The sequence below is a fragment of the Salmo salar genome, chromosome 19, assembly GCF_965601325.2.
Source record: "Salmo salar chromosome 19, fSalSal1, whole genome shotgun sequence".
Classification (NCBI taxonomy): Eukaryota; Metazoa; Chordata; class Actinopteri; order Salmoniformes; family Salmonidae; genus Salmo; species Salmo salar.
The window spans coordinates 2,094,449-2,119,614 of record NC_138309.1 but is presented as its reverse complement, the minus strand read 5'-3'; the positions used below and the strand labels follow the sequence as shown (position 1 = coordinate 2,119,614).

General features: G+C 43.1%; 2 protein-coding genes across 6 annotated transcripts in view; both read left to right on the top strand.

Annotated features, from left to right (window-relative positions):
* LOC106578275 (sodium-dependent neutral amino acid transporter B(0)AT2) overlaps nucleotides 1–15,109 on the top strand; it is a 39,591-nt gene extending 24,482 nt beyond the window's left edge. For 3 of the 4 annotated variants that reach the window (XM_014156946.3, XM_014156945.3, XM_014156943.3), the window contains exons 4-15: nucleotides 635–755; nucleotides 1,349–1,524; nucleotides 1,898–2,008; nucleotides 2,375–2,616; nucleotides 2,862–3,045; nucleotides 3,341–3,542; nucleotides 3,801–3,960; nucleotides 4,196–4,358; nucleotides 7,504–13,392; nucleotides 13,845–14,069; nucleotides 14,411–14,560; nucleotides 14,738–15,109. In XM_014156946.3, coding sequence (XP_014012421.3) covers nucleotides 635–755; nucleotides 1,349–1,524; nucleotides 1,898–2,008; nucleotides 2,375–2,616; nucleotides 2,862–3,045; nucleotides 3,341–3,542; nucleotides 3,801–3,960; nucleotides 4,196–4,358; nucleotides 7,504–7,839 — 1,695 coding nt within the window. In that variant the 3' untranslated portion in view covers nucleotides 7,840–13,392; nucleotides 13,845–14,069; nucleotides 14,411–14,560; nucleotides 14,738–15,109. The remainder of the gene's footprint in view (nucleotides 1–634; nucleotides 756–1,348; nucleotides 1,525–1,897; nucleotides 2,009–2,374; nucleotides 2,617–2,861; nucleotides 3,046–3,340; nucleotides 3,543–3,800; nucleotides 3,961–4,195; nucleotides 4,359–7,503; nucleotides 13,393–13,844; nucleotides 14,070–14,410; nucleotides 14,561–14,737) is intronic. The other variant, XM_082965560.1, reaches the window with a different exon arrangement.
* The window catches only part of LOC106578273 (vesicular glutamate transporter 1), a 31,851-nt gene continuing 21,111 nt past the window's right edge, over nucleotides 14,427–25,166 (top strand). Inside the window, exon 1 of one of the 2 annotated variants that reach the window (XM_014156941.3) lies at nucleotides 14,427–14,560. Coding sequence is in view for 1 of the 2 variants with exons in the window: in XM_082965561.1 (XP_082821687.1) it covers nucleotides 16,103–16,164 (62 nt within the window). In the remaining variant the exon portion in view is untranslated. Of the gene's footprint in view, nucleotides 14,561–15,299; nucleotides 16,165–25,166 lie in introns of those variants that run through there. The other variant, XM_082965561.1, reaches the window with a different exon arrangement.

The following is a 25,166-nucleotide window of genomic DNA, read 5'->3' as shown; positions in this document are numbered from 1 at the left end:
GTTCTCCCCCTATGACCAACTTTCCAAGCCTCTCTTTCTGTCAGTTTCTACCGGAGAAGACTCAAACCACTTTGTAAAGACTGTTGACATCTAGTCGAAGCCTTAGGAAGTGCTAAATGAATCCTAACTCACGGTGTGTTTCATAGGCAAAGTGTTGAAGGTGATTCCACATATCAGATTTCCACTTCCTGCATGGAATCTTCTCAGGTTTTGGCCTGCCATACGAGTTCTGTTACAGTCACAGACACCATTCAAACAGTTTTAGAAACTTTAGGGTGTTTTCTATCCAAATCTACTAATTATATGCATATTCTAGTTACTGGGCAGGAGTAGTAACCAGATTAAAATCGGGTACGTTTTTTATCCGGCCGTGCAAATACTGCCCCCTATCCCCAACAGGTTAAACCAACATAAAAAAAAATTTGACACAAGCAACAGATTCTGAAAATGTATGATTTGATATGAAGGTTTTTTGTTGTATTTCCAATATGATTCATTGTAAACATTAAGAGAAAGTAAGGATTTTCTACAATGTTGTTGATCCATCCTCAGTTTGCTTCTATCACAGCCATTAAACTCTGTTTTAAAGTCACCAATTTAAAATTTGATTTGATCTAAGCTCTTCTCCTTTCAGGTGTGTTTCTTTGTTGCTCTCTACTACAATGTGATCATCGGCTGGAGCCTGTTCTACTTGGGGAACTCTTTTCAGTACCCTTTACCTTGGGAAGAGTGTCCTGAACATGGTAACACAACTGGTTAGTAAACACGACGCATCAGCTGTGTCTGATGTGCCTCCCTATATAGTGCACTACTTTTGAGCAGGGCGGCCTATAGTCTACTGTTGGATTCTGGGGTTAACTTTGAACATTGTTATACTCAGAAGTATAGGAGCATTAGTTACCCAAGAGACATGAGGGATGCCATAATGAAGCTTGGGAGGAGCTGAGTGCAGGGAAACCAATCGCACGTGACAGTACTGATAAGGGGAGAAACCGTTGAAGGCTCATATCACTTAGTTCCCTGCTTAGCAAGAATAATGCAATGTTTAGCGATAAGAGAGACGCCACCCAAAGTGGGGCATGAATACCTCCACGGGGGAAGCCATGCCTGTGTCTGAGTTACAGCTGTATCGACCCTTTGGGAAGAATTCAACTTGGTTAAGCTTCTCTAGTGTCTGTGAGTTATTTACTCAGAATTAGAACCTAACACTACTATATAAGAAATAGGTTTCCATTTAGGACACAATCATCACTCATTCATTGCCTAACATTTTCAATAATGTTGTCCATATACAAACACAGTGTAAGCCTTATGTGAACCTGACCGTTGTCTTTGTCTTTAATCTCAGTGGAGGAATGCACAGCCAGTAGTCCCACCACTTACTTCTGGTTCCGGAAGGCTCTAAACATTACTGACTCCATCGAAGAGACGGGCGAGTTTAACCCCGTCATCACCTGCTGCCTGCTTGCTGCCTGGACCATCGTCTGCATGGGCATGTTCAAGGGCATCAAGTCTTCTGGCAAGGTACTGAGTGTTCTGCTTAAGCATTACTGTTTTGTCTGCACGTACAGCCTTACTGGAATTTGAGTCAACCCGCCTAAGCATGACACACAATTACAGATGAACTAATTTAATCACTGAAGCTGGGGGTGTAGAAGTGTAAATTCCAGTGCGGTCATAGGCCTGTCTGTGGAGTTATCCCACTGACATTAAACTGACCCTAACTTCACAGAAGCCTGTTTTAATTCCTTCTCTTTTAAAGAAGTTCTCTAAAATGGAGAACGACCATCAAAAGGACAAAGCATATGTAATCAGACTCTTGGTCGACTAACTCGATGGAGATTTTAAGACATCCTAATCAATAAACGTGTTACCCCTCCTTCTCCTCTCATCCAAGGTGATGTATTTCTCCTCGATCTTTCCCTACGTCGTGCTGCTGTGTTTCCTCATCAGAGGGCTGATGCTGGATGGGGCTGCAGAGGGCATCAAGTACATGTTCTACCCTAAGGTATCATCATCACCCACCCAGCACACTGCTTGTATGAATGACAGTTATAAGGGAAAAGAGAGGTGGGGGGGGGCATATGATAACCTGGCTAATACTACTACATACAGCGTAATACTGGGACTGCTTAAGCACACACTGATAAACAAACCCTTTTATTGTATTTTTTTAACTGTGTAATCCTGATTGTTCTAAAGGGGTATGTGGTTCAGAATTACTCCACTTTTGCAACCATGGCAATTCACACACACATTCCTTGCGCTCAATAATGCACTAGGCCTAGATACTGTATCTATCATGGTAGGATTCAGTGCACTGTGCCAGTGTCTAGCCACTGACCCACCCCTTCTCTCTCTCCCCCCAATCCAGCTGGAGATCTGGGGTGAGGTGCAGGTGTGGCGCCAGGCGGCCACGCAGGTCTTCTTTGCTCTTGGCCTGGGCTTTGGCTCGGTCATTGCCTATTCCTCCTACAACCCGCACAGCAACAACTGCCACCGTGACGCCCTCACTGTTTCCACCATCAACTTCCTCACCTCCGTCCTCGCCTCGCTGGTGGTGTTCGCCGTGCTGGGCTTCCGCGCCAGGGAAGTCGCCATGCGCTGCGTGACACGGTGTGTGTTTGGGCGGGAAAAGGATATTGTTTTTGATCTCTTTGTACTGTGTGTGTGGGGATGAAAAGGGGCTATATTGAAATGCCCTGTGTTCGGGTACTGTTTCTGGTGTTATGTTTAGTTAGATATTATTATATATCTACATGCATATCTACTCGGCTATAATAATAAAAAAGAACTCTGGGTCGAAGCGATAGTACTGACTGATAAACTGACTAGTTGTTCTCCACACTCCCCTTTCTCAGTAACTTGGAGAAGCTGTCTGAGCAGTTTTCCGTGGGGCCCCTTGACCGGGACCTGCTACCCGGGTTTAACATCTCTGACCCCAGTTTGGTACCAGTGGAGGCCTACAGGGATTGGTTCACGGCTCACGGAGCCAAGGTCCCTGGCAACCTCACCGACTGCAGCCTAGAGGAGGAGATGAACAAGGTAAATGGTTGATCTTGCACTCTAGCCTGCCTCTTCTTTTACTGCATCTCAACTCTGTTTTCTTTGTTACAGCTTTGCCCTCTTTATTCGCAAACCAACCAACCCTGCAGCTTAGAGTATGTTCTTCCACCCACCCCTTGTAAATTAATAATTTAATTTTAGCAGGTTTATTGCTAAAATGTAAATATGTTAAGATAGTTAGGATCTGTTGAGATATATCATGATAAATGTAAATCTCTTTTCTCTCTCCTTATCCCTCTGTCCCCTTCCCTTTCTCCTTGTCCCTCTCTCTCAGGGTGTGGAGGGCACAGGTCTGGCATTCATAGCCTTCACAGAGGCCATGACTCTGTTCCCGGGCAGTCCCTTCTGGTCGGCCTTGTTCTTCCTCATGCTGCTCAACCTGGGCCTCAGCACCATGTTCGGCACCTTGGAGGGCATCCTCACACCCCTCACCGACAACTTCAAAGTGCTGAAGCGCCACAAGACCAAGCTCACAGGTAAAGAGAGATGGTGTCTGTGTCCATGTTTTTGCTCATGAGACCCTTTTTCTATCAGGTGGCCCATCTTGGGTTTCTGACCCTAAGTTTGGGAACCACTGGATGAAACTATTCATTTGTATAAACATTTGAAGTCTTATTCATATAGAAGTGTATACATGGCATCATAATGGGGTCTGAGTGTTAGTCCTCACTCCTCTTTACTAAATATGCCACGTGTATCTGTGTGGGGACTGTAATGTTCTCTCCCTTCCCCAGTGTTTAGCTGCATCGTCGGCTTCCTGATTGGCATGCTGTTCACGCAGCGCTGTGGGAACTACTTTGTAATGATGTTTGACGACTACTCCGCCACCCTGCCCCTCATCATCGTGGTGGTGTTTGAGTGTTTCAGCGTGTCCTGGGTGTACGGCGCTGACCGGTAAGAACCTAATAACTCCACTGACCACATAAATCACATGATGTCCCTCAGAAATTAGATGACACAATTTCTTTCCCGAAACAGGAATTATACATTGATGAAAAAATAGTCATACTTTTGGATTAATACAAATTTAGATTACAAACAGTGATTCACAGCATCGATCCTTCAGGTCGACTTGCTGTGTTTGTTCCCCATTGTCACTGATCATTGTCTTGTGTATCTGAATGTCCAGGTTTCTTGATGACATAGAGAAGATGCTGCACTGGCGCCCCCCTGTGATTTATAAGTACCTGTGGAAGTACGTGTGTCTGCTGGCCATGCTGGGGCTGCTGGGAGCTAGCCTGCTGAGGATGTGCTTCAAACGGCCCACCTACACCGCCTGGAACAGACAAACGGTAAGGAGACACTAGGCTGCTCGTCTTTTTTCCTGAACTCAAAGGCGGCCTCACCATGGTTGATATACGACCATATACAGCGCATTCGGAAAGTATTCAGACCCTTTGACTTTTTCCACGTTTTGTTACAGCCTTATTCTAAAATGGATTAAATTGTTTTTTTCCCTCATCAATCTACACACAATACCCCATAATGACAAATAAAAAAAACAGGTTTTTAGACATTTTTCCAAATGTATAAAATAAAAAAAGATCACATTTACTTAAGTATTCAGACCGTTTACTCAGTACTTTGTTTGAAGCACTTTTGGCAGCGATTACAGCCTTGAGTTTTCTTGGATATGACGCTACAAGCTTGGCACACCTGAATTTGGTGAGTTTCTTCCATTCTCTGTAGATCCTCTCAAGCTCTGTCAGGTTGGATGGGGAGCGTCGCTGCGCAGCTATTTTCAGGTCTCTCCAGAGATGTTCGATCGGGTTCAAGTGCAGGCTCTGGCTGGCCACTCAAGGGCATTCAGAGACTTGTCCCGAAGACACTCGTGCGTTGTCTTGGCTGTGTGTTTAGGGTCATTGTCCTGTTGGAAGTGGAACCTTTTCCCCGGTCTGAGGTCCTGAGCGCTCTGGAGCAGGTTTTCATCAAGGATCTCTCTGTACTTTGCTTCGTTCATCCTTACCTCGATCCTGACTAGTCTCCCAGTCCCTGCCACTGAAAAACATCCCCACAGGATGATGCTGCCACCACCATGCTTCACTGTAGGGATGGTGTCAGGTTTTCTCCAGGCGTGACGCTTGCCATTCAGGCCAAAGCGTACAATGTTGGTTTCATCAGACCAGAGAATCTTGTTTCTCATGGTCTGAAAGTCCTTTAGGTGCCTTTTGGCAAACTCCAAGTGTGCTGTCATGTGCCTTTTACTGAGAAGTGGCTTCCGTCTGGCCAGTCTACCATAATGGCCTGATTGAAGGAGTGCTGCAGAGATGGTTGTCCTTCTGGAAGGTTCTCCCATCTCCACAGAGGAACTCTGGGTTCTTGATCACATCCCTGACAAAGGCCCTTCTCCCCCGATTGCTCTGTTTGGCCGGGCGGCCAGATGTAGGAAGAGTCTTGGTAGTTTCAAACTTCTTACATTTAAGAATGATGGAGGCTACTGTGTTCTTGGGGACCTTCAATGCTGCAGAAATATTTTGGTACCGTTCCCCAGATCTGTGCCTCAACATAATCCTGTCTCGAAGCTCTACAAACAATTCCTTCAACCTCATAGTGCATTTCAGAGCAAAAACCAAGCTATCAACTGTGGGACCTCATATGTTTGTTTGTGTTTGTGTGTGTGCGTGTGTGTTTGTGTGTGTGTGTGTGTGTGTGTGTGTGTGTGTGTGTGTGTGTGTGTGTGTGTGTGTGTGTGTGTGTGTGTGTGTGTGTGTGTGTGTGTGTGTGTGTGTGTGTGTGTGTGTGTGTGTGTGTAAGTAATGCTTTTCCAACAGTCTTGAAGGAGTTTCCACATATGCTGAGCACTTGTTGGCTGCTTTTCCTTCACTCTGTGGTCCACCTCATCCCAAACCATCTCAATTGGATTGAGGTTGTTTGATAGTGGCGGCCAGGTCATCTGACGCAGCTCTCCATCTTGGTCAAATAGCCCTTACACAGCCTGGAGGTTCATTGTGGCTCATTGTTCTGTCAAAAAACAAATGATAGTCCAACTAAGTGCAAACCAGATGGTATGACGTATTGCTGCAGAATGCTGTGGTAACTATGCTGGTTAAGTGTGCCTTGAATTCTAAATACATCAGTGTCACCAGCAAAGCACCACCACACCACCTCCTCCATGCTTCACGGTCGGAACCACACATGCGGAGATCATCCGTTAATTTACTCTGCGTCTCACAAAGACACGGTGGCTGGAACCAAAAATCTCAGATTTGGAATCATCAGAACAAAGGACAGATTTTCACCGGTCTGGTGTCCATTGTTCGTGTTTCTTGGCCCAAGCAAGTCTCTTCTTATTGATGTCCGTCTTATTGGTGTCCTTTAGTAGTGGTTTCTTTGCTGAAATTTGACCATGAAGGCCTGATTCACACAGTTGATGTTGAGATGTCTGTTACTTGAACTCTAAAGCATTTATTTGGCCAGCAATTTCTGAGGCTTGTAATTCTAATGAACTTATCCTCTGCAGCAGAGGTAACTCTGGGTCTTCCTTTCCTGTGGCGGTCCTCATGAGAGAGCGTTTCATAGTGCTTGATGGTTTTTGCGACTGCACTGAAGAAACATTCTTGAAATCTTCCGCATTGACTGACCTTCATGTCTGAAAGTAGTGATGGACTGTCATTCCTCTTTGCTTATTTGAGCTGTTCGTGCCATAATATGGACTTGGTCTTTTACCAAATAGGGCTATCTTCTGTATACCACCCCTACCTTGTCACAACAACTGATTGGCTCAAATGCATTATTTTTAAATTAACTTTTAACAAGGCACACCTGTTAATTGACATGCATTCCAGGTGACTACCTCATGAAGCTGGTTGAGAGAATGCCAAGAGTGCGCGAAGCTGTCATCAAGGCAAAGGGTGGCTACTTTGAAGAATCTCAAATTTAAAATATATTTCGATTTAACACTTTTTTGGTTACTTCATGATTACGTGTTATTTCATAGTTTTTATGTCTTCACTGTTACTCTACAATGTTGAAAATAATCAAACTAAAGAAAAACCCTTGAATGAGTAGGTGTCAACTTTTGACTGGAACTGTATGTAAATAAGGTATTTGTTTTTTATTTTAAATACATTTTCAAACCTTTCTAAACCTGTTTTCAGTGTGTGTGTGTATATAGATTCAGGAACATTTTTTATTTAATCCATTTTAGAATAAGGCTTTAACGTAACAAAGTGGAAAAAGTCAAAGGGTCTGAATGCACCGTTTATTGGTAACATGTTATATGTGATCAACATATGAGCTACAGTTTTTATGACAATAGGGAGATCATAAAGATTCTGCCTTTAACTCTCTGCTTTAGTTATTCTGTCCTCCCTGTTTGTATGCCTGTCCAAGTCTTGCTCTCAACCTGCCCATCCATTTACATTGCCTGCACCCAACTACATTACCTACTGTCTCCCCACTTTGTATCTTCTTTATATTTGAACTTACTGATCTCAGGCCTCAGAGGTGACTCTGGACTACCCTGACTGGGCCCTGGCTGTCCTGGCTGTCCTGATAATTTTCGCCACATTGCCAGTCCCCATGGGGTACATCCACTCCACCCTGAGGAGCAGAACTAGACACAACTTCTTAGGAAGTGGCACCGACACAGGGGCTGTATACACCAAGTGCAGCAGCGTGGAGTGCGACACCCCGGTAGCCGATCTATTGGACAAACACCTGGAAAGGAACGGCATACCCAATGATTCTCCCTCCCCATTGGCTGAGGAGAACCTCAGACTCCTCCCACAGAGGGAAGGAGTGGAGGATATAGAGGATTCAACCGACTTGTGAGGGGGAGGAAACAAGGAGAAAACAGACTAAAACTAAGGACTAAAATAGGGAAATATGAGCTGCTAGCTTGCATGATGTCAGCTATAACATCGTGGGACCATGGAAGAATGTGTATTGATTGAACAATTTATATTTTTAAGCTGAAATTACTTGTTTTAAAGATTGTCTGCTTTCAGATTTTCTCAATTTTAAATGATTTGAATGCAGCCATTTTGGGTTACATTTCAATTTTTTATGCAGTAAGCCAAAAGTGAACAACTTTTTCAGTAGTTGTCATTAGTGGTTCGTAAGTGAGGTAATATGTTGCTGAGACGTTGCCTCAAATGTTTAAATCTTCAGCCCACCTCAGGTGTTTTTCCACACTGTTGCTTTTTAACATCCCACACTTGGTTACATGGACTAGAGAACTCTTAAGGACTGGAATGTTCCCTTCCAGCACAGGTTGGCTGGGAATTGTTCCTTTCACTGTAAAAGTAGGAAAAGTTACACAGACCGCCCCTGTTAAATGTCCTCCAAATATGTGTTGAGGTAACTTGGTGAATGCAGGTGCATGCATACAGTGGGGGGGAAAAGTATTTGATCCCCTGCTGATTTTGTACGTTTGCCCACTGATAAAGAAAGGATCAGTCTCTAATTTTAATGGTAGGTTTATATGAACAGTGAGAGACAGAATAACAACAAACATATCCAGAAAAACGCATGTCAAAAATGTTATAAATTGATTTGCATTTTAATGAGGGAAATAAGTATTTGACCCCCTCTCAATCAGAAAGATTTCTGGCTCCCAGGTGTCTTTTATACAGGTAACGAGCTGAGATTAGGAGCACACTCTTAAAGGGAGTGCTCCTAACCGCAGCTTGTTACCTGTAAAAAAGACGCCTGTCCACAGAAGCAATCAATCAGATTCCAAACTCTCCACCGTGGCCAAGACCAAAGAGCTCTCCAAGGATGTTAGGGACAAGATTGTAGACCTACACAAGGCTGGAATGGGCTACAAGACCATAGCCAAGCAGCTTGGTGAGAAGGTGACAACATTTGGTGCGATTATTCGCAAATGGAAGAAACACAAAAGAACTGTTAATATCCCTCGGCCTGGGGCTCCATGCAAGATCTCACCTCGTGGGGTTGCAATGATCATGAGAACGGTGAGGAATCAGCCCAGAACTACACGGGAGGATCTTGTCAATGATCTCAAGGCAGCTGGGACCATAGTCACCAAGAAAACAATTGGTAACACACTACGCCGTGAAGGACTGAAATCCTGCAGCGCCCGCAAGGTCCCCCTGCTCAAGAATACAAATACATGCCCGTCTGAAGTTTGCCAATGAACATCTGAATGATTCAGAGGACAACTGGGTGAAAGTGTTGTGGTCAGATGAGACCAAAATGGAGCTCTTTGGCATCAACTCAACTCGCCGTGTTTGGAGGAGGAGGAATGCTGCCTATGACCCCAAGAACACCATCGCCACCGTCAAACATGGAGGTGGAAACATTATACTTTGGGGGTGTTTTACTGCTAAGGGGACAGGACAACTTCACCGCATCAAAGGGACGATGGACGGGGCCATGTACCGTCAAATCTTGGGTGAGAACCTCCTTCCCTCAGCCAGGGCATTGAAAATGGGTCGTGGATGGGTATTCCAGCATGACAATGACCCAAAACACACGGCCAAGGCAACAAAGGAATGGCTCAAGAAGAAGCACATTAAGGTCCTGGAGTGGCCTAGCCAGACCTTAATCCCATAGAAAATCTGGGGAGGGAGCTGAAGGTTCGAGTTGCCAAACGTCAGCCTCGAAACCTTAATGACTTGGAGAAGATCTGCAAAGAGGAGTGGGACAAAATCCCTCCTGAGATGTGTGCAAACCTGGTGGCCAACTACAAGAAACGTCCGACCTCTGTGATTGCCAACAAGGGTTTTGCCACCAAGTACTAAGTCATGTTTTTCAGAGGGGTCAAATACTTATTTCCCCCATTAAAATGCAAATCATTTTATAAAATTTTTGACATGTGTTTTTCTGGATTTTTTTGGTTGTTATTCTCTCTCACTGTTCAAATAAACCTACCATTAAAATTATATACTGATCATTTCTTTGTCAGTGGGCAAACGTACAAAATCAGCAGGGGATCAAATAATTTTTCCCCCCGCTGTACACCTTATCCAACAAGGCTGCGGGAAAAAAACAGAATTATGACTATCTGATATTTGCATACAGAAGTCGTCCACGCACTTGTCAATTAAGACATTGATGGAAATATGTTATAATTGTACATTTTGTTTTAGTTTTCTTGTTTTAGCATAATGTAAAAGAAAGTCCTTGCCAAATTTCACATTGTGCCTTGGCGATAATACAAGAGCCCAAGTGCATTCTCTAAGTTACAGTACCACCAGCAATGTATCAATTTGACCACTATAGGAGCACCTGTTGGGAAGTCCAACTAACAATTACTCCTTTTTGTTATTTATTGAAGCAAATGGTTACAATTTAGCTTCCTTTTACTTGAGCATATTGAACTTGATTTTGTTTGTTAGTGGAATGTTTTGAATTGCCTCTGTATCATCAATGCTCTATTGTGTCCACCCATTTGGATATGTGACATGAACTTGACTTGCAATTCCATTTTACTTTTAGATGGATTTGAATATTTTGAAAGAACAGTTAACACAAGATTCACGTTGTGTGTTTTAAGATGCACGTTTGTTTAAATAGTACTTAAAGAAAATGTAATATAATGCAAGTGCAACTTTTTAATAGTTGTCTTTTTTTGGTTTTCTCCTTAGTGTATGTATTGATATTTTGAATTACAAAAAAAATGAATCTGGCTAGAATTATGGGAGACTCAGGGCTGGCTTTAGCCTTTTGGGGGCCCTAAGTGAGTTTTAAGCAAGCTTGCTGTAACTACACACTTCCATGGGGCAGAGAGAACATTTAGCAATTTTATAAACTCATTTTGCCATGGGGTGGAGAGAAATGTCCAGTTTTACAGCTATTTTCCAAAAATTCTACACATTTTGCCATGACTTGTGCCATGTTAATATGAGTGCGTGACAAAATCAATGGGAGCCCCCTGGAGGTTAGGGCCCGTGCCCTGTTGGTAATTCAACTATGATTAGATAGCTGACTAATGTACCAATCTAAATAATGTTAGCCGAAATAGGCTAATTGAGTGACTGTCAGGGACTGACATAATGAGAGAAACTGCTGATGCACTACCAAATGTTTTAATTGCACCTTGTGTATTCTACTATTCTCCTAACTCTCAACAGTAAGTTGAGACCCCGACAATAAGCAGTCGCTTATTGGCTAGGGCTGGCCCTCAGTAGACTTGTCTGACTTGAGCTTGTATTTGAAATGTTTGTTGCTTTAACTCCTATTTCAAATATTCAATATGCTGAAGCAAATGCATGTTTGTTCATGCTTTAGTCATTCAGTTTGTAAAACTGGTTTGTGCCATGATATGGCCATTTTTGTAAGTATATTTCTTTGAGGTAACTGCCTGTTCAGGGCAGAGTCAAGGGATCAAAAACATTCTCAACTTTGATACTGATACCTGTATGTTAGCAGTTTGTTGTAAGATCATTCTGTGCTTGCTATAAAATAACAATGAACATTGCAAAACCCTGACAACTGTTATTGGAGGGGCTCAAGTTATGGAACTTGTGAGTGTATATTTTGTATGTGAGTGCATGCATGTGCAGTGCATTGGAAAAGTATTCAGACCCCTTGACTTTTTCCACATTTTGTTATTGTAAGGAGACAGTAGGCTGCTCGTCTTCATCATGGTTGATATACGACCATAAACAGTGCATTCGGAAAAAATTTAGACCCCTTGACTTTTTCCATATTTTGTTACAGCCTTATTCTGTAATGGATTCGATAGATTTTTTTCCCCCCTCAATAATCTACACACAATACCCAATAATGACAAAGCAAAAACAGGTTTAACATTTTAATTTTTTTACAAATTAAAGAAAAAACACAATTACATAAGTATTCAGACCCTTTACTCAGTGACAAAGCACCTTTTGGCAGCGATTACAGGCTCTAGTTTTCTGTTTGATGCTACAAGTTTAGCACCTGTATTTGGGGAGTTTCTCGCCTTCTCTGCAGATCCTCTCAAGCTCTGTCAGGTTGGATGGGGAGCGTCGCTGCACAAATATTTTCAGGTCTATCCAAAGATGTTTGATCGGGCTCTGACTTGGCCTCTCAAGGACATTCAGAGACTTGTGCCGAAGACACTCTTGGTTGTGTGCTTAGGGTTGTTGTCCTGTTGGAAGGTGAACCTTTGTCCCAGTCTGAGGTCCTGAGCTCTCTGGAGCAGGTTTTCATCAAGGATCTCTCTGTACTTTGCTCTGTTCATCTTTCCCTCGATCCTGACTAGTCTCCCAGTCCCTGCTGCTGAAAAACATCCCCACACCATGATGCTTCCACCACCATGCTTCACCAATGGTGCCAGGGTTTTTCCAGACGTGATGCTTGGCATTCAGGCCAAAGAGTTCATTGTTGGTTTCATCAGACCAGAGAATCTTGTTTCTCATGGTCTGAAAGTCCTTCAGGTGCCTTTTGGCAAACTCCAAGCGGGCTGTCGTACCTTTTACTGAGGAGTGGCTTCCGTCTGGCCACTACCATAAAGGCCTGGTTGGTGGAGTGCTGCAGAGATGGTTGTCCTTCTGGAAGGTTCTCCCATCTCCACAGAGGAACTCTGGAGCTCTGTCAGAGTGACCATCAGGTTGTTGATCACCTCCCTGACCAAGGCCCATCTCCCCCGATTGCTCAGATTTGCCGGGGGTCAGTTCTAGGAAGAGTCCCGGTGGTTCCAAACTTCTTCCTTTTTAAGAATGATTGAGGCTACTGTGTTCTTGGGGACCTTCAATGCTGCAGAAATATTTTGGTACCCTTCCCCAGATCTGTGCCTCGACACAATCCCTTTCTCGGAGCTCTACGGATAATTCCTTCGACCTCATGGCTTGGTTTTTGCTCTGACATGCACTGTCGACTTTGGGACATTATATACACAGGTGTGTGCCTTGTCAAATCAATTGAATGTGTCACAGGTGGACTCCAAGTTGTAGAAACATCACAAGGATGATCAATGGAAACCGGATGCACCTGAGCTCAGTTTCGAGTCTCATAGAAAAGGGTCTGAATACTTAAGGTGTTTCATATTTTTTTTATATATAAATTAGAAAAAAATTCTTAACAGTTTTTTGCTTCATCATTATGGGTTATTGTGTGTAGATTGATGAGGAATTGTGTTTATCCATTTTAGAATAAGGCTGTAAGAAAATGTGGGAGAAGTCAAGGGTGTCTGAATACTTTCCGAATTCACTGTATTTATGCATCGCATGTCCCTTTAATACTGTATGTGTGTGTATTCTCTGTTTGGATATATGGGTGGCTGGGGACAGTAGTTGTCTTGGATGCAGTTTTGTCAATCATCTAGGGACACTGGGAGTGGAATCCGAGGGTACAGATAAAGTGAGAGAAGGGAAAGTACAGCTGAGTGAACACACCTGGCAGATGGGAGTGGCTACCAAACCAGCTAAAGAACTGGTATGTACATATGTCTATATCTGATTTGTATATCTAAATATATAATTGAATGGGAGTGTAACAAACCTAAATATACATGGAAATGCATGAGAATTTAAATAAACAGTAAGTTGTGATTACTAAGCTTAAACCGCATATTTCAAGACCTGTCATTGTATTGGTCGCATACACATATTTAGCAGATGTTATTGCGGGTGTAGCGAAATGCTTGTGGACCTAAATGGTAAATGTTGCAACAAAAAGTTGTCTTTTGAGCTATGTGGTAGTTGGATGCTCATAATAAGAACAGTAATTACAGGAGCTTCTCTGTGACTACTCTAAATATCCTAATGTAGAACTCAACGATGAAAGGGAGACATTTTAACTGTGTGCACTCAGAGCGTGATAAAGTAGCAATATGGAAGTCATTTCAGTTCTGATCTTCAAAGAAGTCCTCATTTTTCTTCTTAAAGGTGAACCTGCTAGTATGGATGCCCTCATGGCCTGCCTGGTGGCCATGTGTCTCTGTCTGGTCCTCCCAGTGAGCTGGTCCCAGAGCACACACAAGTCAGAGGAGTTTATCAATACCCAGCCTCAACCTGCCCCTGGAGTACTACCACAACCGGCTCCTGCAGCAGCACACATACAGGATGTGCTGAAGAGTAAAGAGGAGACCGAGATCACTTCAAAACAAATGTGTGAGTGAGAGTCACAAAGGGGAAATGTTCATAGATGCAGGGCCTGGGAGAGACATGTTGAATTCACATTAGAGGGGAAAGAAATCACTGACGGGCAGCTGTTGGGAGAAATGGAGAGAGTGGAAGGGGTGGGGTTCATTTGTTTATTTGTAGTTCTGGGCTACTTATGTTGTGGCTTTTGTTCACAAACAATACTGTATGTACTACAGTTTGAGGGTGGGTTATAGTCGATCTGAAAGGCTGGTGTATGAAGTGATGTATGAATATCCAAGGAATTCACTTTTACTTGTTTTGATATGATATTCAGAGATGGGTAGTAATGTGTCACTGTTTCCCATCAGATGCGAATGTGGGCCACGACAACGCCAAGCTGGGCCTGTTCATAGCTGCTGCCCTGGGAACCATGGTGCTGATGGGCATGGTCTACTGCATCTACATCCAGTTTTACACCAAGCACCAGTACCTGCACACCCAGCTCCACGACGACTCTGGTAATAGTACTTTCTAGCTCCTTTTCAATACTAATAGAGAATTTTACCCTCAACAATTTTGGGATAGTTTTGGAACCATTGGAAACTATATAGAAATTACTACACTTGTGATCCCTCTTATTGTTGACTCTTTCTCTGTCCGTCTCTTTTTCTCTTTCTTACCTTCTCTCGTCAAAGAGTTGACCCTTGACCTCCCAGAGGCACCTCCTGTTTTCTTTCACAGTTCCGTCGGTGCAATGGACAGAAAGGGAGAGGTGTGGAGATCTGGTAATGGATCTTTCATCTCTACCACACCCTCCATCATCTCCGTACCACCCAGGCTGTCCCCTCCTCCCTCCGCTGTGCCCTACCTTCCCCTCTTCCTCACCTCTTACCCTCTCAGGACCATATCCGTTAGAGATCTGGAGAGAAGCTTTGTCTGAAATGAGTTACTTATCACCATTGACTGGAGACCTATTAACCTGATCATTAAGAACAATGTTTTTTCTCTTAGCTAAATTAACAGAAGTTGGTGCTGTTGAACTCATAATAAAATGGACTCTCACTGTGCATTTCCTGTGATCCTATGGTTTTTGGAAATTCAAAAATTCGACAACTGAACTTTTTTTGTCTGCAGTACTATGGTAGATGAGTAGCCTACTGTAGATCACATGCCATGTCATATTCAGGCCAGTAGGTGCTAGAACATGGTGCTACTGGTGATACAGTAGGGTGATTTTTATGATTAAGACCTCAGTGACGGCAGGGATTGGAATAAGAATCTCATCAATAAAAACAAAATAGCCTGAAATAGTAGCCAATAGTACTCATAATGTGGCTGGATCAGAGCACATCCATGTTTGTGGGTGTACAGTTATTATGGTGAGCTTTAATTTAAGATATTGGTTATACTTCCAATCACATCCCCAATCTCTGGGGACCACTCTGGCCCTAAATGACCTGTTTCTCCAGTACATGTTTGTCAGAATAGACTAATCTAATGCCCTTCATTCAGTGTTTGTGTGGTACAAGAATAGCCAGGCTACTTAACACACGGGGCTGCAGGAAAGGAAGTGACACCATACCTCGCTACACAATCGGGCAGATTAGCGTTGGGGGCAGTAATCTGGTTTCAGCACCATGGATAGCTACACTCGCAGCCAGACAGCGGTCGACCGTTCGAGATACACATTTGGATTTGTTTTATAAATTATTTTTAACTTGCTAAAGCACTGCTAAAACAACGTTGGCTATTGTTTGATCTCAATTTGTCAAATGTGCGAATGGGAAGTGTTGGTGCTTTTTGTCTTGAATATTTACTTGCGGCTCACTTTGGTTTGATTTAGACTAGAATAATCAGAGGGCATAGGAGGGTGTGGATGTCTGTGCATAACTCTGTGGGTAAAAACGGTGTGGACCAGCTGGTTGAGAAAGGAAAGCGAGGTTTAATGGTGTGTGAGTGAAAGGTTAAGGGCGGAGGGAGAAGGTGATAGGGAAGAGAGCTACGCGCTCAAGCGGGAGTGCACGCGGGAAGCAAATCGGTCGGAGTTTGGAACCGGGAGGATGGAGATCCGACCAGATAGGTTTAAGATCGTGGCGGGCAAGACCCTTGGAAAATTACACAAGTAAGTTAAAATAACAGATTCATAGCTTACATTTTCTCTACGGTGTATTTGTTAAAATTGTGTAGCCTAAACTATACCTTGTTCGCGTAGCGCACGCAATCCAGATCAAGGTATTTTGTTTGTTACAGTATTAGGCTACCTACCCACTTGTCATCCCGGCACTAAATTGATAAAAGTTTAAACAAATATATAGGCCTATTCAATATTAGCCTAGGGCTATTTATGTTTATAAGATATAAAGTAGGCTCTGACTTTTATCCAAACTTTTGTTTAAAAAACGGAGAGGCCTTGACACTAGACAAATTAGTCTACCTAAAATCCACATGCCCAAAACCCTGGATTACAACGGGGTTTGATGACCTGACGAAACATTTGTTTTATCAATAGAACCAGTCAATTTAGTAAAATCGTCGTTATATCTTACTTCAAATAAGACACGGAAGATATAGGCTACATTTTAAATGCATGTTCAGAAATTCCTTTGTATCCCAGTGAATGTGTGATGTTTTTTACATTTAGGCTGCTTTAATTAAATGTATGGGAAATTGCAATTGTAAAGGAGTGGGTGTGTTATGGTTGTTTTGATTTGAAAATCTTTGATTTCCACTGTGTGTTAACGTAGCGTGTGCTCTGTGTCATGGATACCTAGATTAACTTCATTCAGGCCCTATAAACTGACGTATAGGCCCACCTCGGAATGCTGTCCTCATCCTTTCTTTACCAGAGAACTTGAGACAGTTGCCATTCTAAAGTCTATAAGTAGCCTAACTGAAATGATTTCCTGAAGGCGTAGAGTGAATTAATGTTTACTGTGGGAGTCAATTTGGACATCAAAACTGTCCATTTGTTCTCTATAGGCAGTGATGCGGTGCTAAACTATTTTATATTTGTTATGACTCTTAGTCATAGAAATAAAACATATATTTTTTGCTTTAGAAATAAAATGGGGCCCATCTACCATTTTTCATTGTTCAGGTGTTATAATAATAAATTGACAATGACAGCATCCATTATTTACCATGGTAAGCCACACTAAACGGTGTACGAATAACTTATAATCAGGCCATAATTAATGTATATTAACATGTTGATAAAGGGGAAAAGACTCCATTCTGTTGTAAATATACCTACAGGAAAAATGTGTCTAAAACATGACATTGCTCTACGTGGTGTTTAAAAAAGGAGGAGACGGCATCAACATGTGTATAGCCAAGAGAAGTATCTCTGTCTGATGGTCATGCTTGGTTCATATTTTACCTAGCCTACAGTAAAATAATTATTGGGCGGGGGGATACCTACATGATAACAACTAGCTGAGCTGATATTTGTGCCCGGGGTTTGTAGGCTATGCGCATTAGTTGAACATTCTTTTGCATAACAAAAACGTGTCCAGGCCAGCTGGTCAACTAAATATTGGCACTTTGTAAAAGCAGTGAAAGTTAGATCGGCATCTCATTTGCCTAATTGTTTACAGTGTGTGGCCACTTGAGAGAGCAAGTGCTGGCTATTCTGCTCAAGAAATGTGGAAGACATTTATACTTTAATAAGGGAACATAACGTTTCTTTGGTGCGGCCACGATGCAAAAAAATGGGTGATTAATCTACAGAAACATTGATGGATATCGGAGCGCAAATAGTTCGCGATCTCCTTTCTCTCGGGATTTGAAGAAGCGTCTGAACACATAAATCCTCTCCCGAAATAGCCCTCTCCCCCTCCAAGCTGTCGGCCCACGTAAATCCCCATACACCTCTCTCTTTCTCGCTCTCTCACTCGCTCTGTAGGTAGCCTACCTCTCCAGGTTCGCCCCGTCTACGGTTTAATAACTCGTCATCGTCTGCTCCCCTCCCCCAACGGCAGGGATTACTGTACCTACCTGCCCTACGCAATAGTTACCAAACCTTCACTTCCTTATCACATGCGTGCGCTGAGGTGTCCCCCAGTGCGTAATATGGTGCCTTGGTTTGTGGCTGCTGTTAGGACCTATGTTGTGTGAATTTTTGTGACATTTAGCCTTATATGACATATAAATAGTTAGGCCCATTTTTCTTCATAGAGGTTTGGAACTCTCTTATAGGTCTATTAATTAATTTACCGCCAGGTGATGGCAGCAGGCAGGACAACATTCCTTCCCATGAAAACAGGCTGAAATTTCAGGGCTTTTTTTTAAACCCCAATTTAGATCTTGTCTCATCGCTGCAACTCCCCAAAGGGCTCGGGGGCGAAGGTCGAGTCATGCGTCCTCCGAAACAAGACCCGCCAAACTGCGCTTCTTAATACCCGCCCGCTTAAACCGGAAGCCAGCCGCACCAACGTGTCGGAGGAAACGCGTTCAACTGATGACTGAGGTCAGCCTGCAGGCGTCTCGCCCGCCACTAGGAGACGCTAGAGCGCGATGAGCCAAGTAAAGCGAAATGAGCCCCAAGCCAAACCCTCCCCTAACCCGGAAGTCGCTGGGCCAACTGTGCGCTACCCTATGGGGCTCCCGATCATGGCTGGTTGTGATACAACCTGGGAACGAACCAGGGTCTGTAGTGACTCCTTTAGCACTGGGGTGCAGTGCCTTAGACCACTGACACTCGGGAGCCCTTTCAGGCTGTCTTTTCAAAGAGCTCTTAAACTAAAAAGGTATTATCATTTTTGCAATTTTACAGTATTATTCCAACCTTATAGTGTGGATATATACTCTCACCGGCCAGTCTATTAGGTACACCACCCTGTTCACAAATGGATTACACCTACATACAGAGATTCACATGGTCGTGGCTTGCTATTTAAGACAGGTATCTCGTCATTCAGTCACTTTTCGAGTGACCTAAGCGACTTTGAGCAGGGTATGATCGTCAGTGCTGGGCACGCCGGATCCACTATTTCCAAAACTGCCGCCCTTCTGGGCTTTTCTTGCACAACGGTCAAATCAAATTGTATTTGTCACACTAGGGTGCGACAAACAAAAAGCATAGTCAGCGGCAGTCCAGTGGGCAAAAACAGCTCGTTGATGAAAAAGGTTGAAGGAGAATGTCAAGAATCGTGCAGGCTAACAAGCGGCCCACACACATAAATAACGGCGCAGTACAACATATCGCAACGCACAACTCATCGATCCTTGTCACGGATGGCTATTGCAGCAGACGATCACACCGGGCTCAACTCTTTTCAGCTAAAACCAAGAAGAAGCGGTGGGCCCGCGATAACCAACACTGGACAGTTTACTTGAGTGGCCTGTGCAGTCCCCAGACCTCAACCTAATAGTGCATCTTTGGGATGAGAAGGAACGAGCTGTTGATAGCATAAATGCACTGCCGTCCAATCTGCAGCAACTGAGTCTTAGTCGCGTCAGCATGGACCGACATCCCTGTGGAACATTTCCTGTGGCACTTTGTAGAATGCCCCGAAGAAGTCAGGCTTTTCTGGAGACAAAAGGGGGTCTGATCCGGTAATAGATGGGTGTACCTAATAAACTGTCCAGTGAATGTATAAAACACATTTTTGACTGCACTGGGCCTTTTTAATATGCTACTCTTCCTTAACTTCTTTGATATCTGTCAGATGAATAACCAACTCAGACACTTGTTGTTCAATGATTAATAACTTATTGCTGTGAAGATTGTGCTCGGGCCCTCATAACTCACAATAACAAATAACTTATGTAAACATGTTATAAACAGTTGCATAATTACTTATCCTTAACTGCAATCAGATTTTTCAGATACTTTAGAAAGGCATTGGGTTGACATTGTCCCTTAAACAGGGAGTAGATATTTCGATCCAGCTGTTTGGTCATGGGTTGAGGTCATAACAAAAACAAAGTTAGCTGAATGCAATTCATATTCTTATGGCTGGGTCCCTTGCCTACATGATAAAACTGGAGAAATTCACCACACGTGACCTTGTCTGCGGTATAGTGTCTTATTTACACATGTAGCCACTGTTTTTGACCATGTGATGCATTTAAAATGTATTATTATAATTTGGGGGTGCTTATGTTTGTCCTATTTCACACGGGTACAAGTGGTTTAATATGCATGTTTGAATTGGAATTTTTTTTTAATTTTTTATATTTATTTGTTTTCATATCCCAACTCCCCAAGGGTGTTTCAGGGGGTCACGGCCAGGTTCTGCAATTATCAACGGTGACCCTGGAGCAATTAGGGTTAAGTGCCTTGCTCAAGGGCACATCGGCAGATTTGTCACCTTGTCAGCTCAGGGATTTAGACTAGTGACCTTTCGGTTACTGGCCCAATGTTCTAACCGCTAGGCTACCTGCCGCCATCATATTCATAATGACATGTCATGACATTTCAACAAAATATCAGTCACCAGTCTAAGTTTAGAGCTTTTTGTAATCCAAGTACAGCATTCATTAATGTTTCTAAAGCTCATTTTGGTCCAGTCCAGTGTGTGGATTGTTTAGAGAATTTGGCGTTTGGTTATTGTATTATTCAAGAGAGTTCCAGTGCCCTTAGCTGACTTTTCACTCTGTGTTGAAAGGTTTTCCTATGGAAGCCAATTATAATTTTTCTCAACTATTCCGTTGTGTGTTGAGTAGTCTGCAACCTCCATCTCTTTATTCTGATCAAACCTAAGTTATGTAGTTGTTCAAGACGGTCTGTGCCAAAAGTATCATATTCAGGTGGTATAATACCCATACTAGATTGCTTCCCAGATCCAGTCCTATTCCTCATGTACAATTTATTCTTCAATCAATAATCTTCACCTGTTGATTGAACTGCACTGCTGAACTGTTCTCACACCTATGTCCTTGACGAATGAATTAAGAGATTATGATGGAGTGAGAACCCACTATACTCATTTGATAAGCCAATGAGCAAGGATTAAGGGTCACTGACCTCTATTTAATTTGCTACACTGTAATATGTCTGAGTATTGTGCAGACAGACTTCCACATTTACTACACAAGTATGTGTCATTCTGTCTGTTTGTGTGATATTACTTAGAGTGAAAACGAGGGGTTTGTAAAGCGCTAAGGATTAAAAGGGATATACGTCTCAGGGTCAGATGAGGCCAACCAAAAGTTGAGACATAGAGGAAAAAGAACAAGAGTTAAAACTCTCTAAGACAGAGAACGAAATACATAAAAACATAAAAACAAGTATCTGCTGCAATGATATCAAGTGAATACTGGCGTATTTTCTATTTCATTACCATGGGACAGTTGGCTCCTAGCCCTTTCTCAGCTGTTTGCAAGGCAATAGTGTTGAGCACATTTCACCTTTAACACATTTCATAAACACCTGACAGATATCAAAAGGACATTGTGTCGCCAGTACAGATGTGCACTTCTATATGCAATCCTGTTTAGACAAAGATATTTCTCAGGACGCAGAAAGGGGGATTGGTGTTAAAAGAACAGTGGTGCAAGATGGGTGTGACGATGTGAGAGGAGAGGGAATTGACGATGAAAGGCAGGGACTGAGACGAAACTAGAAAGATGAACGAGGGACAGGAAGAATAGAGGGAAAGAGAGGCGCACAAATACAGAAATAGTACGAAGAGGTATTAATAATTCATCGTCAGCGAAAGTCATTAATACTTAATGTCAGAGAATGATGGAGCCATTGCTTGTGTGAACTGTTTTTGGTATGGGCATCGTAGTGGCACCCATTTTGTGGATGTTGCTTTGTCACATATTGGTGTACAATGTTTCCGGATACCACAGCAGTTTTCGACTTGCCACAATGCACAGTTTGTAAATTGTAGTTGGAAGCAAACTGTAGTTAGATGCCAAATAAGTTATACAGTTTGCTGTCAAAAGTGTAGGCGTAATTCAAATCTGTTTATTTTACTTTCTCATCATTCTCTAGTCTCCACATAGCAAGTCACCTTGTAAAATGGCCTTGCATGTTGATGGGGTGACAAATACCTTGTGCCAAGTAACAGTGCTGCTGTGTGGCAGATTGCTATAACATTGTGACATTGTCACCAAAGCAGTATGTAGACCAGTCATATTACCCTAGCCTGATTTTATCATGGGTTTGACTGGCCCTGTTTAGTCTGTCTCAGTAGATGTTGCCCTGGTACCACGCAAAACGTGTTTCTGAACCTCTGGTGAAGGTTCTAGTAGGGATATCAGAGCATTGACCCAGTATGATAAATAATTTTTTCTTGATCTGGAGAAATGTATCAAAATGTTTCTGTACTGCTTTCGGGGTTTATTATTGCTTAGAATCCCATCTAAGCATCACCTTTCCCTGGTTCTTGTGAAACTTTTTAAAAATCTTAATTAGCAGTTTCCTTATTCCACCTCATACTATATTGTTTTTGATATGTCTGTAAAATGACAATAGTTCGATTTTGGAGGGATGAAAAGGTCTGTGGGAAAAATAATTATAACACAGCACATTGTGGTTCAAAGGAGTACCCATTTGTTACCATTCCCAAGGACTATGCCCAACTAGCGAAAAACTATGCAAGACCAATAGTCTTATTCCTTGGACGAGAAACGGTCAACTTTGCAGTTCAAACAATAATGTCTTCAACACTGACTGATTGACGGTTTAGTATTCTTCCGCCTCCTACAGTCTGCTCTAAACCAATGTGAAATCTTTACTTCCAAAGCAGAGATGATATGATTTGCTCTCCTCCCCCCTAATCACTTGAGCATTAAAAACATATGCCCAAACAGGAAATAAAGCAGGAGCATGTGAAACCTCAGTCTCCCCCACATCCCACCATATCCATTGGCCTTGCAGCAGAGGAATAAAGTATGGTCTGTGAACTCAGCACAGCCTCACATTGGGGCTGAGCTGATCTCATGCTTAATGGATGATGTGCCTCAGCTGAATACATATTTGATGTTTCCTAGACTGGAGGCTGGCGCAGGTCGTTAGCATGTTTGCTCAGTGAGCTGGATAGGTCGGGAGAGAGCAGGAGAGAGCGAGGTGAAGAGATTCGGCCAGAGATGTGCCAAGGAGACAAATGCTGTTTTCACCGTAAGGTTTTAGCTCTACTGTATTGCAGCCTACCTGCCAAGGCCTGTCAGATTGGTAATGTCAGCAAAAAACCTATTTGAAAAAAATAACTCACTGCAGGCCGGGGCTTGACCAAGGTGACATTGAAGTGTACCGAGGTGGTTGGCATTTTTTTGAGAGGTTTACAGGAAGGAATGTCTGTCTTGGAAGAGTCTGTTTGGGTTGTAGATGTCAAGCATAGCAATTAAAATACATTAGCAATGAATACAATCTCATGTAACTTTAATACCATGCAAAATTCATAATTAATGCACGGAAGACCCACACACACACCTGCACAATTATTGCTGACTGATGCTTACAAGAACATACACTATTGAGACACAAGTATGTGGACACTCCTTGAAATTAGTGGATTTGGCCATTTCAGCCACACCCGTTGCTGACTAACATTGGCAGTAGAATGGCCCGTACTGAAGAGCTCAGTGACTTTCAACGTGGCACCGTCAAAGGATGCCACCTTTCCAACAAGTCAGTTCGTCAAATTTCTGCCCTGTTAGAGCTTCCCCGGTCAAATGTAAGTGCTGTTATTGTGAAGAGGAGATGTCTAGGAGCAACAACGGCTCAGCCGCGAAGTGGTAGGCTGCACAAGCTCACAGAACTGGACCGCTGAAGCGCGTAGCACATAAAAATCGTCTGTCCTCAGTTGCAACACTCACTACCAAGTTCCAAACTATCTCTGGAAGCAACATCAGCACAAGAACTGTTCGTCTGGAGTTTCATGAGATGGGTTTCCGTGGCAGCACAGCCGCACACAACATCACCATGCGTAATGCCAAGCGTCGGCTGGAGTGGTGTAAAGCTCGCTGCCATTGGACTCTGGAGCATTGGAAATGCATTCTCTGGAGTAATGAATCGCGCTTCATCTGGCAGTCTGACGAACGAATCTGGGTTTGGCAGATGCCAGGAGACGCTACCACAATTCATAGTGCCAACTGTAAAGTTTGGTGGAGGAGAAAAAATGGTCTGGGGCTAGTTTTATGGTTCGGGCTAGGTCCCTTAATTCCAGTGAAGGGAAATCTTAACGCTACAGCATACAATGATATTCTGGATGATTATGTGCTTCCGACTTTGTGGCAACAGTTTGGGGAAGTCCTTTTCCTGTTTCAGCAATGCCCACATGCACAAAGCAAGGTCCATACAGAAATGGTTTGTCGAGATTGTTGTGGAAGAACTTGACTGGCCTGGACAGAGCCCTGATCTCAACCACATCGGACACCTTTGGGATAAATTACAACAGCAACTGCGAGCCAGGCCTAATCGCCCAACATCAGTTCCCGACCTCACTAATGCTTTTGTGGCTGAATGGAAGAAAGTCGCTGCAGCATTGACATATTTTTTTCACCAAGTCGGTTCGGGGATTCAAACGAGCAACCTTTCAGTTACTAGCCCAATGCACTTATCCGCTAGGCTACCTACCGCCATATGCTATTTAGCAGACACTTTTATCCAAGCGACTTAGTCACGACATCCTGAGCGCATATATTTAACATATGGGTGGTCCCGGGAATCAAACCCACTACTCTGGCGTTACAAGTGCCATGCTCTACTGACTGAGCTACAAAGGACCAGTCTTTGCACCACCTTTAATGTCTGTATGTTAAAGACGGTGTCTATACAAGTCATAAGCCAACTCTATATAAACTATATATATATGCAAAAAAAGAAACATCCTCTCACCGTCAACTGTGTTTATTTTCAGCAAACTTAAAGTGTAAATATTTGTATGCACATAAGATTCAACAACTGAGATATAAACTGAAAAAGTTCCACAGACATGTGACTAACAGAAATGGAATAATGTGTCCCTGAACAAAGGGGGGGTCAAAATCAAAAGTAACAGTCAGTATCTGTTGTAGCCACCAGCTGCATTAAGTACTGCAGTGCATCTCCTCCTCATGGACTGCACCAGATTTGCCAGTTCTTGCTTTGAGATGTTACCCCACTCTTCCACCAAGGCACCTGCAAGTTCACGGACATTTCTGGGGGGAATGGCCCTAGCTCTCCGATCC